The 18,516-nt window shown below is 24.5% G+C and overlaps 1 protein-coding gene across 12 annotated transcripts in view; it reads left to right on the top strand.

Annotated features, from left to right (window-relative positions):
• LOC113552324 (peripheral plasma membrane protein CASK) overlaps window positions 1–18,516 on the top strand; it is an 83,633-nt gene that overhangs the window by 9,289 nt on the left and 55,828 nt on the right. For 10 of the 12 annotated variants that reach the window (XM_026955152.1, XM_026955156.1, XM_026955164.1 and 7 more), the window contains 10 exons: window positions 1,681–1,793; window positions 1,858–1,963; window positions 2,728–2,805; window positions 3,403–3,578; window positions 3,680–3,754; window positions 7,435–7,610; window positions 7,688–7,810; window positions 7,887–8,088; window positions 8,181–8,299; window positions 8,475–8,657. In XM_026955152.1, the coding sequence (XP_026810953.1) occupies window positions 1,681–1,793; window positions 1,858–1,963; window positions 2,728–2,805; window positions 3,403–3,578; window positions 3,680–3,754; window positions 7,435–7,610; window positions 7,688–7,810; window positions 7,887–8,088; window positions 8,181–8,299; window positions 8,475–8,657 (1,351 nt within the window). Of the gene's footprint in view, window positions 1–1,680; window positions 1,794–1,857; window positions 1,964–2,727; window positions 2,806–3,402; window positions 3,579–3,679; window positions 3,755–4,390; window positions 4,464–7,434; window positions 7,611–7,687; window positions 7,811–7,886; window positions 8,089–8,180; window positions 8,300–8,474; window positions 8,658–18,516 lie in introns of those variants that run through there. The other 2 variants (XM_026955160.1, XM_026955163.1) reach the window with 2 other exon arrangements.

Genomic DNA, 18,516 nt, shown 5'->3' with positions numbered 1-18,516 from the left:
TTATAAAATGCATTTAAAATTATATCAATATAATATATAGAGCAAATAGTATTAATTTATAGTATTGATTTTCATATAACCCGCATAAGAATACTTTTTATGATTTCTCCTGTTTTTTTGAAATAAGAACTTATATACCTAAACACAAATAGTTTTGTAATTTTAAAATATTTACCATTTTTACTATAATCTGAATCTTTTTGTAGTTTTTTATTTTCACTGTTTTCTAATGTAATATTTGAATTTTCTAAAAGATCTTCATACTCTTCCACAACTTGGTATAGTTTACTTTTATTTTCTGAAATATTCATTTCTTCATTATATGCATTAAGACATGCAGATAATGCATCTTCAGCAGTAAAACCTAATATTCCTTTATTTCGTAAGTTGTCTTTTATTAACTTTACCACTTTTGTGTTTTGTATTATATCAATCACTCCAGCTACATTTGCATTTTTTATTTTAATGAATTTGATTTCACTTACACCATATTCAAAATTTAAAACTTCTTTTATTATCGTTGATAGAATGTTTTGTTTGAATTTAAACGAATCTACTTTCAAATATTCAGAAGACCAAGGTCCTGTATGTTGTAAATATTCATCAAGAATATCATGTTTCACAGAATGTGTGCTTTTAAATTCATCTAATTCTTGAATATTTATTATAGATTCTTCTATTTTCAAATTATTAAATGTTGAGCTTTTGTCTTTTAAGTCTTCTTGAGATACTAAATCAATATTTTGAATAGTATTCTCATAATTTTGTTTTGTGACCATAAAGTTTTTATTATCATTTGTTATGTTATTATTTTCTTTTATATTAAGAATATTAAGAAGCATACTTCTACATAAGATTTTATTAGATTTTTCTATCAAATCGTTTTGGAAGAATTTACTGCTATTTAAATTCACCACAAACAATTTATAAAAGCTGTTCATATTATGTTCTATTATCTTTAAAGCATTGCCTTTACACGTATTGATACAATTCATCGATTTTAAAACATCAATACCAGTATATGAATTACCATCTGAATTAAAAAATAACTTTGAAATGTAACAAAATTTTTCATAGTTTTCATTTGGTCTTTTTTTTTCTTTTTTTTCTTTCTGATATAACAAAAGATTGCTATCATTTTTACATAAATTGACTATGATATTGTTATTAAATTTTTGATTTTCCTCAACATTGATATTATTCATTATTTGGTATTCTTTTGACATTTCAAATTTAAAGTATAGTTTGTATAAAAGTTTTGTCACTGCAAGTGATTGACCATGAGCAATTTCATGAATAGTATTATCTTCAATAATAATTTCCATAAATTGTAGCCATAAGTTTATACTTTTCATATTGCTCAAACATGCATCATAATGATTAGTTTTTTTAAATGTATGCACATACTTTTCAGGCATCACTTGATATTTTTGAAATAAAAGAGCAAATAGAAAACCATCTCTGAACCTTTCACCTACATTGTTAAAGTTTAAATTCAAAAAATAATGTGTTCCTAGTTTAGATGTTAACCATTCTTGTAATATATTAAACATTTTGTTCAAAAATCACTTTAATATAATTTAGAAAATAATTATCCAAGTAACTTAGTTATTATTTGTATATATTAAAAATAAAAACTAATTATCACTATAGTAATCATTATTTTTTATTATATTTTAGAGGACCATTTAGTTTGGTTAAAAGATGTGTTCATCGTCAAACTGGACAGCAATTTGCTGTTAAAATCGTTGATGTAGCAAGTTTTACATCAAGTCCCGGTTTAAGCACTTCAGGTATTTAATCTTAAATTTACTTTAAGTAAAATAAATTATATTAAAAATTAAATTTTGATCATAGACTTAAAACGAGAAGCAACAATATGCCATATGTTAAAACATCCTCATATTGTGGAACTGCTGGAAACATATAGTTCTGAAGGAATGCTGTATATGGTTTTCGAATAGTAAGTTTTTATATAAATTATTTTTAGTTTAGGCAGTGAGACCAGTATTTCTTATTTATTTTTTTCATTTGAGAGTGTCTAAATTATAAATGTACTTAATTGGAAGAGGTGTTTATTTTTTGTAAATTCTTATATCTAGTAGGGTTATTTAAATATATATAGGGCCCGGCAATGAAACGGGATAATTTAAATATTCTTTAAATCATGAATTTATTTTCTATAAATTATATTTTTTAAATGATTTTCATTGAAATGTATACATTATTGTTGCTGTAATTGAAAATTATGTTATTTTGCAGCACATTAATGGGTATTGCTTCAATCTTGTTCTAAATGCATTGTTTGAGGATTTGGATAGTTCTTAGTGGATTGTTCTCAAACACTTGATTTAAGGTATCCTTAAAAAAAAATCACAAACTGTTAAATTGGGAGAGCAAGGTGGTTATGGAATAACCAATTTTAACCATTTTGATAATACGCATGAACTTCTAAGCTGGGTTGGGCACCTGTATTAAAATCCATTCTTACCAAAATTGTGATGATAATGGCCATCGTCCCTACCATCACCTTATGAGCTGCCAACCTTACCACTAATCATCCGGTTTCATTACCTATATATTAAATAATTTAAAAACTGTTGGACCCTGTGAACTATATTTTAAGCTTAAACATTTTTTGTAAATGGATATTCACAAACTTGCATTGTAAAATAAGTATGTTATTTAATTTAGAGAATTTTAAACTTAAATTTTATTCACTTTCAGTATGGATGGATCAGACATATGTTTTGAAATTGTCCGTAGAGCTACAGCTGGTTTTGTTTACAGTGAAGCAGTAGCAAGGTAATATTATTTTTTGATTGAGTAGATTAATGCCGGGTTGCATGAACGTTTATTAAACGTTAAACGATCCGTTAGCGTCTTAACGAATGAAAAATTTTATTCATTCGTTAAATAATCTTTAAATGTTCAACAGTTTTATTGGGCCGTTAAAATATAGGTTACCAGCTCATTAAACTAAAGGGCCGATTTCGGCTCTTTAAATTTTAATCATTTGATAATCCTAGTAATTCTACAGTTGTCATGTGTATCAGTAGTACATCGCAATATCGCATAGAGTAATAAACTAATAATTAATAAGAATATTACTCTTAATATTACTAATATACTATATACTACTATACTAATTACTATTACTAACTAATATTACTATTATAGTACTTTTTCTGTGATAAGCTTAAATTTCTACACAAATCTTGGTATCATGTTTAATACCGATATATTTTTATTATACAATTTGTGCAACCCAAACACGTCTGTAAAAATAATCAAATTCGATAAAACTATTCATTAAATAAATTTAAAGTTTGGTTTCATGCAACCCGGCATAAATGTTTATAATCTTAATTAACAATTGTATTTATATTAATTATTTTGTAGCCATTATATGAGACAAATACTTGAAGCAATCAGATATTGTCATGGAAATGACATTATTCATAGAGATATTAAACCACATTGTGTCCTATTAGCCACTAAAGAGAATTCAGCTCCAGTTAAACTTGGAGGATTTGGTGTAGCAATACAGTTGCATGATGGAAGCTCTATTAATGGAGGTATTCATAACCTCACAATAAGTTAAACATTAATTGTTTTTGTTTTTATTTCTGTTTTTTTTTATTTTTATTTTTTTTTGTTTTTATTTTTTTTTTTTAAGCAAAAAGTTTTGATGATTTGTCCCGACCTAATTTGAGTGCTAACGGCCAAGTTTATTTACAATCAGACAGACAGGGTAAGAGCACTTAAATGGGTTATAAATTGTTGTGATATTGGTGTTGGTACACTATTTTTTTTTTATATTTGATACTAAAAAATAAAATGTAATATAAAATTATTATTTTTTTACTGTTATGGAATAAAAAATATTTTCTACTATTACTATTTAAGGACTTACTTGTTTCAAAAATACATTTCTGTTCACTTTAAAATAATGTATAATATTATTTTTGCTTCATTAATGATAATTTATGAACTCAGAATATTCAAATTAGAAAATATCTAATATACATTAACATTACATTTTTATAATTATTCTAATTTAAAAATTATAATAAATATTTAATTCCCAGATTATATTAAACAATCAAAGTATATTAAAATAAAATTTTAGAATGACAAGATAAAACATTTAAACCAGTTGATACCTTTTACTTTTATCGTTAAAAAATATACTTTGAAAAAAACAAGATAGTTTCATTAATTATCATTCATAATAGTTTTTCAGTTACTGATTGTATACATTTTATTTTTGTTTGCATGGCTTTGTGAATAATATTTTATATTATTTAGTTAAATTTATTTTTAAAAAAATGTAAGATTTATTTCTGAAATTTCTTTTTACTATATGCGATTTTGCACCTTCATGTTTTTAGCACACATCCTTATGCTCTATGATAATTTACCGGATTTGGAAAAATTGGAAGTTGCTGAGTATCAAAATGGTATTAATATAAATTAATTTCAAAAATATATTAGTTGGTTGTTGAACTAATTATTGGAATTTTGTTTGAACTTTGTAAATTAGAATTATTTTTCTTTTAAACTGATTTTTTATTTATTATTTATAACTTTATTTAAATATATTAAAAATCAATTAACATCTTTATTAGGTAATTAATAATTATAATATCATTCTTTTTAATAAGATAATGCTTTAGAATGAAATATACAGTTTTAGTTATTTTATAAGGATTTAAATGATAAATAATTATATTAACGTTAACATAGAGCATGGTTTGAAATATTTTGGTGCTAAGTGTATATATTTTTAGAGTTTATATAAATATATAATCTTAAATATTAATGCTATAATCATAATTAATTTATCCAAACAAGAGGTCTATCTTTTTCTTATTTTCAGCTCAAAATTATTGTTTTTATAACATATCATTTTTAAAACATATTATGATTTATTATTAATATAATTTAATACATAATATATTATCTAATTTCCTTATACTTTTTAATGTATTAAAAACAATAATTAATAACATTTTTATTACCTAGATTGAATAGTTGAAGAATGTGGTAATAAGATCAAAATAGAATCTATATTACATATAATATATTATAATTGTAAAATCAAATAAAAAGTGTTGATATGAGTTGATATAATAATTGTTAAGAGGACGCTATACCTTCATGTGTTGCCTCTGTCTTACTAACGTACATCATAACAAATTTTCGTTCAGCAGAATACATTTTGTGATGTTAGTTTTAATATTAGAGTAAATTTATCTATTATCAAATTTAAAGGTAAGAATATTTTCTAGACAATGACATATGCTTTTAATGATATTATTATTTTAAAGTGAGTTACAGCTATGTAAAATATAACAACATTACAATGTTCATAACTCACTTTAAAATGATAATATCATTAAAAGCATATGTCACTGTCTAGATAATATTCTTACCTTTAAATTTGATAATAGGTAAATTTACTCTAATATTAAAGCTAACATCACAAAATGTATTCTGCTGAACGAAAATTTGTTATGATGTACGTTAGTAATACAGAGGCAACACATGAAGGTATAGCGTCCTTTTAATTTTTAAATATATGTGATATATTTTTATAATTATTTAACCTGATAAATAGTAACATTTTATAATAAATCCTGTATTTATTTAATGTGTATTCAGCTTTAGTTGAAAGTTATATATTAAAATATAATATATATTTTTATTAAATTGTTTTTATTTTAAACAAATTGAATCAACTTGTAATATTATCTGATATGAAGTAATAGGAAAGGAAATATTGAGAATAAGTATCTTTAAAATTATAAAGCTAATATAGATTTATGGTTTCTCTTATTTTTTTCATTGACTTATTCCATTTTCCAAAGAGTGTAATTAAGTTTTATAGCTTAGCATAGTTCATATACCTAATATTATGTTTATGAGATACAAAATTATTTATTTCTACGGTTTCTTTTAAAATAAGTATATTTATATATATAATAATAATAATATTGGTTATAGTTAGTTCTCTGATATAAATATATTCAGGAAATGTATAATGTACCATTAATTAGTTTTTAATTTTATATTAGTATAAAAATTATTATCTATTGCGGTGGTTCTCAACCTTTTTGTATTCGTGTACCACCTACATAGTTTGAAAATGTTTATCTACCACCTGATCTGTTTTTTTACTTATTAATAATGTATACGGAATATTTTCTTTGCAAACCACCCAAAAGGTTTCCATGTACCACAGGTTGAGAAGCACTGGTCTATTGAATATATTTGATTAAATACCATAATTAATACCAAATTTGTATTTTGAATAATATATGATTGGGCAGGACAAATCTAGAACTAACAATAATTAACTACCACATTAATAATTCTGAAATAATGTTTGTAAAATAATTTTGATTTTAGTCATATTAAATTAAAATTAGTTGTTGCAACCAATTGGTACTGCCAAATTTTGATTAAAAATCATAGTTTGTTCTTTCAATTCTCTTCTATGTATTTTTACTCAGGAATGGATTTATGATTATTTTATTATTTAACTGTATTTTATATGTACTGCTGAAATATAAAAATAATAAATTCATTTATTTACCCGTGAACTTACATAAAAATCAATATATATTATATCAATATATATTCATGAGAAAATACAAAATTTGACTTAAGTTTAAACCTAAAAATGTACAACCAAAAGTTATTCAAACCAATTTTTAAAGTACATAGTTAATATTTAAGTTATTATATTATAATTAAATCTATTATAAAAATGACTGGTTTTAGAATCTATATTATTATTTTGTACAATTAATGTACTTACTAAAATAAGTTGTTAAAAATTTAAAATTACTTATTATACTATCTTCTAAATTATAAAAAATTGATTTTGTTTAAATAGATGTGCCTCAATTGTATATGGTTTGCATTTATTGTTAATTAAAAAAAAATCTTATCTATATTAGGTCTAAATTCAAATGTTGAATACACTATAAAGTATATGTTTAAAAATGCTCAGAATTTAAAATTTAGCTTAAAAGTGTTCTACAATATATTTATATTTAATATTAATTAAATAATTATCAAAACTTAACAACAAATTAATTTTAAGGTATTTGTAATCATTTAATGATTTCTTAATAATAATATTTTATCTAAAATAATATATCTTATAAAATGCTAAATGGTTATAAAAACCCATTATACATTTTACAATATACCCCAAACTCAAATAGAATTAAGTTGTTATTATACTTGTTTGGAATGTGGATTCACGGTGTATTACATTAGTGAAAGATAAAAAAAAAAGTCTATTATCAGGGCTCCTTAATGATGTTCAGTCTTAGTTTAATTATTATTATTTCATCACTTCATTTTATATTTTGTGTGTGATAAATTTTACTAAAAATATTATTATTATTATGTTATAAGGACGCATAGGAACTCCTCATTTTATGGCTCCAGAAGTTGTGGAGCGACAACAATATGGTAAACCTGGAGATGTATGGTCAGCTGGAGTTATATTACATATATTATTATCTGGTCTGACTCCATTCTTAGGTACTGGTGATCGTCTTTACCATAATATATGTGATGCTAGGTTGAACGTATGTTATTTATTTATTTATTATTGATAAATGATGACTAAAGTATGGTTAATTATAATTCTTATTTGTTTTTAAAGTTTAATAGACCACAATGGGAACATATAAGTGAAGGTGCTAAAGATCTTATATGCAAGATGCTATGTTTAGATCCTAAAAAACGTCTGACAATTCAGGAAGTTTTAAATCACAGATGGCTAAGGGTATGTATTCTGAAAATATATTTAATCTCCTGTTTAAAATCTAAAATATTATAATATCTTATTTATCTTATGTTAGGAAAGAGATAAGAATGCATCTAAAATTCATTTAGTAGATACAGTGGAACAATTGAAAGTATATAATAGTCGTAGACGTTTACGTGGAGCAGTTATGGCAGCAGTGTCGTCACCGCGCTGGACTTACCAGTCTTCTCTAGATTCTAACTCCAACGCCATTGAACAGTTTTCTGATTTTGGTGATGATGACATTAGTAATTCAGGTAAATATATTTTAACTGACAATTATTTAAATAATTGTTTAGTTAATATAACAATATTATTGTCTACAATTTATTTTATACTTGATATTAAGCTGTTGGCGTTATTCTGAGTTCATTGGATGATATTCAATGTATACAGGAAGCACTCCCTGATAATCCACAAACTGTTTTACCATTATTAGATGATGATCAATTGTGTAAACTATTGGAGGTGTGTATTTATGTAACTTAAACAATACTTTATAATACATTTTTATTATAATAAATTTAAACCAAACTATAACTTATCCTAAAATTTTAAAATATTAAAGTTTTAGTTAATTGTAATGAGTAGTGATTAGAATAAATAAAAATAAAATTGTATTAATTTTTTTTTTGGTTTTTAGCTGTACCATTTCATAAATTCTAGCAGAACTGATTCGGAAAAGAAACCACCTTCACCTATTTCTGAAGACTTAATTAGTTTAGTTCACGATGTCTTGGATATACTAACTACCTTACCAAATCACTCTCAGACAGCTTATGATGGTGTCCAGCTTAGAGATTTATTAACTAGACCATTTTTAAAGGTAAGATTTTTGTAAGACTTATTAAAAATAGGCTATTTTACCTACTCAGTCGGTATTAAAATTACAAAGTAGAAACTATATTATTTTATTTAATACTGATATAAATTTGTAAATTGATGATTTGCCGTTTTAGCCGTGTCTTGAAAATATTTACACAATTTTCGCACTTAATAATTTTTGGATAAAATATATGTTATAATCATAAAACAATGTATTTTAAAATATTATGACATAACAATAATAATTAAATTATTATTATAATATATTACACATTTTATTTAAATATACATTTATGTATATATTATATATGCAAAGTGCAATTTTTATGAGTCAGATATTTTATACTTTATACACTACATTGAGTGTTCGCATTTAGGGACCATAATTGAACTAGAACTTGATAAGTAAATGTAGTTAGATTTAGTGACAATTGTTTTAAGTTCATTAATTGATTTAATTCATATTGTTAAATACCTACTTATTACATTTAGTAATCAATTTAAGGTGTTAGATATAATAACCTTTTATTCATTTATCTATGGATATTATATTTATAATAAATCTGGCAGGAGTTTTTTTATTAGCAATGATGTTTTTTTTCAATTTTTTTTTCCTGAAATATATTGAGTAATAATTTAGTGTAATTATATGCACTTTTAAAATTAATTTTATCTGACGTTTAAAATAGATAATAAATATATATATATATAATTATGATATTGAATTATATTTCACACGTGTTCATATTTAAAAATAATGTAAAATTAAATGGTCAGAAAAATTGAATTGCTCTCTAATAAACTGTTTTCATTAAATAGAAAGTCTATGAGTGTCAAGCTTAATGAGTTATATAATGTGTAATATAAGCACCTAAATAAGAAATAAGGCATTATATTACATTATTATTTTATAGTTAGTAAGAAACAATGATATAGTACGACTTATTTTATTTCTTTCGTGAATATCAAGATATTTGATAACCACATTTTAACAAAAATTATAGAACTGACAACTTTTTAATCGCCTATCCATACGATGGGATAACTTTTAAATGGCATAAATATAATAAGAAATATTTGAGTTTAAGAGTTTAGGAGTTCTACAAATTAGAACTAAAATGATTAACATTCTAAAGTTTCGGTCTTATATAGATATGTAGACCTATAGGCCTATAGCAGCAACTAAAAACAAGGAGATTAAAAGGGAGAACGTTTTAACATAAGGAAGAATAGGTTTAAAATATAAAATGTTTTTGTATCTTATAAGCTCTTGTAAGATATGCACCGTTAAAGGTGTTTCATGGTGTTTTACTTTTAAATTAAATGCACATTATGAGTACTACGATTATTACAAATTAAAAATAGCTAGTTAACTAGTTAGGTTTAAAATCTTTATTGTGTACTATATCGTTTGTATTTTAATTTTGAAGCAAGTTATGAGTGTTTTAAAATTTTAAATTTTAAAAAAAAGATGAAAACAAGGCATGCAAATACAGCAAATATGTTAAAAATCTTCAAATATGAATAAATGCAGTTTTAAACGCACTAAAAAATCGTAATTTTAGTAAAATTATGATTTTTGTTTAAATTGGATGACAAAAATGAATTTGTAAGGTATTGTAAATATTAAAATAGGTATCCAACTAATAATTTATTCCTCTATTTCTGATTTACAATTATAAATTATATGTAATTGTTAAATTATATTTATGAGATCTAATACTATATTATCAATACGGCACGGTCATCGGGTCACATACCTGTCTACCAACCCATTTTTATGTTCGAATAGAACTGTGAACTAATTAAAAAAAACCAATTTGGTACAATTTCTAAATATTTAGACTAATTAATATTACCACAATTGTAAACATTTAAATAATAAAAGCTCAATAGCATACAAATTATAATATTTTGAATATTATAATCATTGGATAACATCTTATTGCTTTGGAAATTGAAATATACATTATAATATTTCAGAAACTTTAATTGGACTTAAGTAGTTACCTAAAATTCTGAATCATTTTTCGTTTTTTGTAATTAGCTTATAATAATTAATAATATGTTATATGTAAGTATTTAATATTTATATACGTTACAATATAAGTAGTTATATAGTACTACAATAGAAAGTATAATAGTATATACATTGTACATCTATATGATGACAGGAACACCAGAATATACGTATACTTATTCACACATATTATAAATAGTTTAGTAAGTACAAAAATATATATTTTTAACGCAGTGCGTTGTTATTGGATGGTTCAGGGTACGCGCCTTTCTGGCGGACATACTTGTATAATAATCATGCCTTTACATCCTTGGATGTTCGTTGAAATTCTAACCACAATTCAATTGGCTGCTTCGTCAATCAAATGATACACCACATGTAATATCGGATTAGCGTTTTACTGCAGTTACATATATCAAAATGTATTATTATTATTATTTTTTTTTTTTTGTTAGCTTATCGAACCAACGATAATGCACGGTAAAATGCCATATAATGTTACACAAATAATCGCATTACAACGCGTTATCTACGCGATTATTTCATGTATGTATATTATAATTTATATAAACAATAAATTCCAAAATAACGGTCGTGCAGAGGCGTATGAAATTGTGTCTATTCTTACAATCTTACAAGACACCTGTGAATAATATTCTTACATTTAATGTATCCTACCGTGGTGATTGTGCGCAATATTCAGGAAATGGGCGGTGGGTGTCGTCGAGCCGGATGTAATTAAGACTCGTTTCGCCACTACACGACACTATTAAGTAGGCAGGTATCTATATAACGACGCGCTCTTGCAAATTGACGACGTGAAAACGTTTAGTAATTGATCGAAATTCGTGGCTGGAATTTAATCACACTGCATAATACAATACGCAAATACGCGCACTCACGGACGTGAAAAACGAAAATTACTACGAAAACGATTCAATTGAGTATTGAACAATTTAAACAGATTCGAAAAAAACATACATAACAACTGATTCATAAGACTTAGAGACTAAAAATATTGCGGATCAATTTTTCAATGTGATTATTTCCAACTTGTCTGAACGCATAATGGGTTTGCTAAAAGTAAAGCCGTTTTTTCATATAAGTTATGTTAATTATCTAGTTTATTTGTTTATGTTCATCTAACGACAAGATAACTGAAGTTCTTGTCTACCATCGAGACATTATCAGTTCGATTTAACTTTTTGAACTTAAAAGACTAAATTAGTAGGTACGTTTTTAGTTTCTTTTTAGGACCTTTTACTTATACCAAAATTTTAATATTATTCACCATGCATCTTGTTGAAGTTTTGGATAGGTAATGATAACATTAGCCAGCTAGTGTTTTCTAAATAATCTCATAACAACTATTTTAATAGAGCCCACTGACACACAATTTATTTTTATTTTTACAACGCATTTTTTTTAGAATTAGTCTTAACGAGTAGTTTGCACACATTACTCGTACCAATAGATATGAACCTCGACCTCAGAGTATAAGTGTAACCAAAATAATAACTAATAGTAATTAATAAATGTAGCAATCAGAATGAAGGGTATTAGTTGTTATTAAGTACACGACGAGAATAAAATAGTGACTATAGTGAGGAGCATACCGGAGCGCTGTGTCCAATCCGTCATAGGTGGATTATACCCACCTACATCCGACCGACTCTAGTATATCGAAAGAGAATTGATAACTATACAGTATATACGTTTAGCTTATACCTACTATTTTACATAAGTAATGAAAAAAACACATACGTTATTTAACTGATGATTTGCATCTTAAGACATTTATCTAGCACTCACAATAAGGTGCTATTACATCTATAGCTGTTACCCTGATTAAGGGAACTTAAAAAAAATGAGCTTAACTCGGTTGACTCATACTGAGATGAACACAAGAGCTATACCAGTGGTATATAATATTTAAAAAATCTTATTCTATGTCTGTTCATCTGACTCACATATATGATGTATCTGAGAATATAGCCATTATCTAACATAAAACTTATTATTTTTTTTATCGTACATTTATTTTGTACTAACGTGTGTAATTTTATTTTAGCATAAGTGATTTAATTAGCTAGTGACTAGTTCAGTTTACACAGTGGCGTAGCCAGGATTTTTTTCAGGGAGGGCTGATCAATTTTTATAAAGTACAATTTAAGATTTTTGTAGCGATTTTTATAGACCATTAAAAATTAAAACAATTAATAAATTTTCTTGATATTTCGGGGGAGGGGGGGCTGTAGCTCCCTCAGCCCTCCTCCTGACTATTCCACTAAGCTTACACATAAAAAGTAATAGAAACGTAAGAAATTGAACATTTTAATATAACCCATGATTCACTTTGGCTAATGTTAACATTAGATGGATAATATTAAAACTAATAATCTACATTATCCTATTAGCCAAAATGCAATGCAATGAATTTTCTCATTGAAAATTTTGCTTAAGAAATGTATTATTTATTTTATTATTACTGCTTAATTTTGGTTTAAACTTTAATTGTTAAAGGTGTTAATTGGAAGTTTCTTCGTTGTCTTTCATTTAAAGTTTACCGTAGGTAATGGCGAATCCTTGTACTAATGGTTTGTCCTAATTAATATGATAAATTTACTAGTAATAAACAAGTAAGAGGCCATCGTTATGTCGAAATTCCATTCTAGGTCACCATATCGGTAGACCCTTTTGAAAACTAATTAATAAAGCAAACATGTAACATACGATGAAGCTAATCAGGCATTCATGAGGTTTGTCGGTCATATCTGCTGACTACTCTTGCTCCTCTGCTTGCGCGTTTTAATGAAAACTGCGATTACGTGTGTACTAACACGGGGGTGGGGGGCTATATAGTTCTAACCGTCAGTGACACATTACAAGCTACCGCTGGGGACCTGACGTCAATTATCATGGGAAATCTACCAGGACTTTATCTCTTACATCTAAAATGCATGAATCATTTTTCTCTCATTTGCTAGTATTTTTTGAGGGGAAAACAAATGTTAGTATGATTAAAATTTTTGGGATTTACTTTGTAGCAACATTGTAAAAATATTAAACTACATATACTTAAACGTTATTCATAATTTATAATTAATATAAATAATTTTCAATCCATTATTTGTATTTTTTTAAAATGTATAAATGTTATTATAAAATATTCAACTTTTCCATTTTTACGCCATTTCGAATAAATATATTTTTTTTAAATTTTTTTTATCTTATTAGATTATATCTATTATACAAATTATTTTAAGTAATATAAAAAATATTTATATTTACAATAATATACATAGCTATAATTTCGAACAAATACATAATATCTAATATTTTTATTTTGTACTCGCATAATATTTTTGGCTTTTAGCTTTATCTTGAGTCATTGAATTATATAATACTTTATAAATTGTATAATATCATGTTTCAATATTCCTTTTTAAAAACATTTTTATTAAAATGTATTCAGAGTATTTTTATTATTATTATTGAAGATTATTCTATACCGATTCGAACAAACAAATTAATGTAAATTCTTCATACCTCGTTTTATAAATGCATAATTTGAGTATCTATGGGGGTTTTTCTATTATTAAATATATTTGTATATTATAAACGTAGATGCGCGGATGTGCCAAAGAAAAAGTTTTTAGATAGCTGTTCCAGACACGAAAGAGTTATTGTGGCTATCCATACTTTTAAACGATAGACGAGAAGAAAGCTTACAGCTTTCAGAATTAGGTCAACCTTAGTTTTTTTTTTACATATTTTTATCTTTTTTGTTTGTAAGTTGATATAATTATTTTGTCTTTTTATTTATACTTCGCTTTATATGCACTTAAAACTATTTATATTTTATTAATCATTTGTTATTATAAGTGTATAAGTATTAATTAATAATTAGAATTATGAAATTCTTGATTTGTGGATAATCGATAAACAAGATAAAAAGTAGTTAACATTTTTTTAAAAATTATAAAAAACTTTGTTATTAAAGCTTACAGTCTAAAAACTTAGAGACTGAGATTGTTCATTAAATTCACAAATATAATATTCTAACCTAACTTCAGTAAAACTTAAGACATATGTACAACTATAACTATCATATAGGCATATAATTTAATATATTATTAATGTTTGTGTTATCTAAGACGTTTTGTCAAACGAAGTTCATCTCGTAGACTTAACTTTTCTCTGACAGATATTTAATTATCTAACGCATGGCGTGTTAAAATCAATATATACTCAAGGATATTAAATTAATATAATTGTCTTATAAGTTAATTATTGAGGTAAAATATTGTGTCAAATTATATTAAATTATAAGACTTATTTCTGCTATTCAGATAAATCAATAATTTAATATAAATTGTAGTAGGTATATATAATGAATATGTATTGAGTAGGTATTTATTTACAAAAGTAGTATTGTATTAGTTATTTTAATTTAGAAGACATTTATAAACCGTGTATAAAATAAATTTTTAATTTATTACATTTTTAATTTATATTCGAAAGCGTAGGTACTTAAAATGTTTAATTTCATGCTTTACTTAATATTTCTGTATACTTCTCATAGATTTTTATTTTAGATATTATTTTAATAATGCTTTTATTCTGAGATAGGCTATATGACTTTTCTCGTTAAAAATTATAAGAATAATTTATTAACTATTGGTGATGATCGCGAAAACACTGTTTCATTATGATAACTACTTATATTTGTATAAGTACATTTAACAAAAATAGCAAATTAAATACATTTTGGATTCTTTTTATGAACTAATATATTAGGTATGTAGGTATAATTAATAAATATTATATGAAATTATTTTTATAAAACTGTAGGTTATCACCATTTAAAGTTTTTTATTATTTTCTACAAATGGATTTTTATATTTAGAGGGGGTTGACAATTTAACGCTTGACCAAAATCGGAACACTATATATTGATTTCTACACAATGGTTGCATTGCCAAGTTTCCGTATCACCTTGAGATATCACAATTTGTACACGATGTCTATATGTTAAAAAGTTTATAACTACTGAATATAAAATGTATTACTTACTGTAGATTTTTATATATTTATCATTAGGTATTATGACAACGTTAATTAATTAAAAAAATTCAATACATATCGTTAAAAAATCAGTTAAGCTATCTGCTTCTATAATGAAATTTCTATTTTATAATTTATTATTATTCATTGTTTTCATTATGATAGCCATTAAAATAAAAAAAATGAATGATTTTTACATGATAAATTTAAGTTATTAAATCTTGTTCATTACTAATATTGATATATTTTTTAATTAAGCATTTATTGTTTATGGATAATTGTTTTTGTAAATACTGAACTAATATAATGAAAAACAATTATATTTGAAGATGTTAAATATTCTTATATGTACCCATTAATTTATGCACGTTTGTATTTTTGTTTATGAAGTTTAATAGATTAATTTTAGTTGTGTAACAATTAAAAATATCTTGTTTTAAAAAATAAATATGATTAAATACTAAACTTAGTGATATCCTACTTGATGCAATAAATTGACAAATAGGAATACAAAGTAATCGTTTAATTTTATTCATAAGCATGAAATAAGAATACTATTTTCTTTATATTATAATGTAAAACAATATGCGTGTACAATCGGGAATGTAACAGATGTTGGGAATAGTGTTTTACTACCTACGGCAAACTGGCCTAAAAACCTCTCTTTTATGCAGTAAATTCGGATCGATACCCATCTGATAAATATTTTTGAGGTGGACTGAACACAACTACCGTAGCAAATAGACCCTTCTGAAAAAGTTTGGAATGCTTATTATAAATAGTATGTATATATTTTTTTATAATTTTAGTTAATAATTATCACATTATTTTGGAATAATTAAATTATTTGCTGTAAATAAATGCAATATCAGAATAAAAATAAATAATTAATCATTATTTAAAAAAGAAAATATTATTTCTGGTAAAATTATTAATTCTATAATAATAATAATAATCCTGCGTATATGATATTTAAATTTAATTTTGTATTTATAATTTTGAAATACTAAATATTTATTTAAATGTTTGCCTATGTAAGAAAAAAAAAACGCGTACATAAAATGAAACACAATAGGGCTTGTAAAATTATTTAAGAGAGAATATAAAACGACCCACATATGTAACAGGGAAATTTATAGCGACATTGGTAGAAAAGAAATAAGGTTGACAAAAAGCCCAAATAATATGGATATATATGTTAAAGTTCTGATCCTTTTTGTGTGTGGTAAATCGATGTTTTAGTTTGTCTCTCTTGAAGGCGCCAAAATGAAATGTTTATACTTTTCCATTGTGCTCCAAAGTTCTCTAGCAAAGCAATCAATAAAAGGCTGTAACTGTTTAAACGATTCATCAACAAATACATCAATTAGATAAAAAATAATTTGACATAAATTATTTTAAATAGTTAAACCATTTAATATAACACGCCATTTAAATGCATGTACCTGCATTGCATAATATAAAAGTGCAATATTATTATACAATTTGATTTTCTGTAACTTCAAATTAAAGTGTAAAAAAAAATGTATGTAACAATGTAATAAAAGACATACTGAATAAGTTTTATAAATTATTTAGTAAAATGTTTTAAACATTATATTAATTTAATTTATACATATCTGTAGTACATATTTTATCTATTACTTATAATTAATGTAGATTATAATGATACTTGAAAACAGCTTGTGTATGAGATAGTCTTTACATATAGGTATCTAAAATTTGTATTTTATAGGATTTTGAGTTATGGGAATTTTTAAATTGTTGTACTGTACACTCTTATAACTCGTTTTAAAATTAAAATATTGAAAAAGTCTCCAATAAATCACTTTCCCGTGACACAGAAAATATATACACAATTAGTTGCTATGATTTGCGACCGTATTAATCATAATGTTAAATCTAAGTGTATGATCAAAGGGTTCGATATCATTGGCATTCTGCATGGAAAACATTTGTTAATAATTTATCTTTATGTTATTTATTACCTTTTTTTTATCTTTGATTAATTTCGATCAAAAATATCTTTTGTATAACGATGTCTTCAGAATAACTGGAATGATTGGTTTTTTTACATTGTACTAAGAAACGTCCATTTTATGTTTCAAATATATTATGATATTTTTCGATTAACTCTGGGATGTCAGGGTTGTCAATTTTAGGATAGACTAATCTGATCCTGTCAAATAGTTTGCAATCTAGATACTTTAAATGTATGTTGATCGTGATAAATAATGATAATAATAATAAAAAAAAAAACTGTAGTATTTTATACTAGCATAAAATTAAAAATAATTATCTTACCATTATAGGGTTAAGTGTAAATATATATTTAGTGAATAAATTTCCTCCTTTTATACATAGGTAGAAATGATATGTGATTTTTATGTTAAGAATTAAATTAATTATTAGTGATTAATTATAAATTGTTAATTATTCCTTCATAAATATTAATATAAATATAATACATATAGTATTATATTGATATTAACATTTTTTTGGCTATAAATTATATTGCATTTAAAATAGAATATAACAAATATTTAATTATTAACTATAAAATCAAGTTTTTGGAATTTTAAAAGTAGTTACGATTGAAATTTAATATTTTTTTAGAAAAAAAGAAAGAAATAAAGATACTAAATATTTTTGGCGATTTTTAAAGTGGTGCAAAACCTTGGTACGTGTTTAGTAAAATTTATCAGACTGGATAACGTGACCTTTCGTCTGGGTTTTTGTTTCTGGCTTCTGCACATAATAATAATTATGAAAA

Source organism: Rhopalosiphum maidis, chromosome 2, assembly GCF_003676215.2.
Source record: "Rhopalosiphum maidis isolate BTI-1 chromosome 2, ASM367621v3, whole genome shotgun sequence".
In the NCBI taxonomy this organism is placed as follows: Eukaryota; Metazoa; Arthropoda; class Insecta; order Hemiptera; family Aphididae; genus Rhopalosiphum; species Rhopalosiphum maidis.
This window is presented reverse-complemented; position numbering and strand designations above follow the sequence as displayed.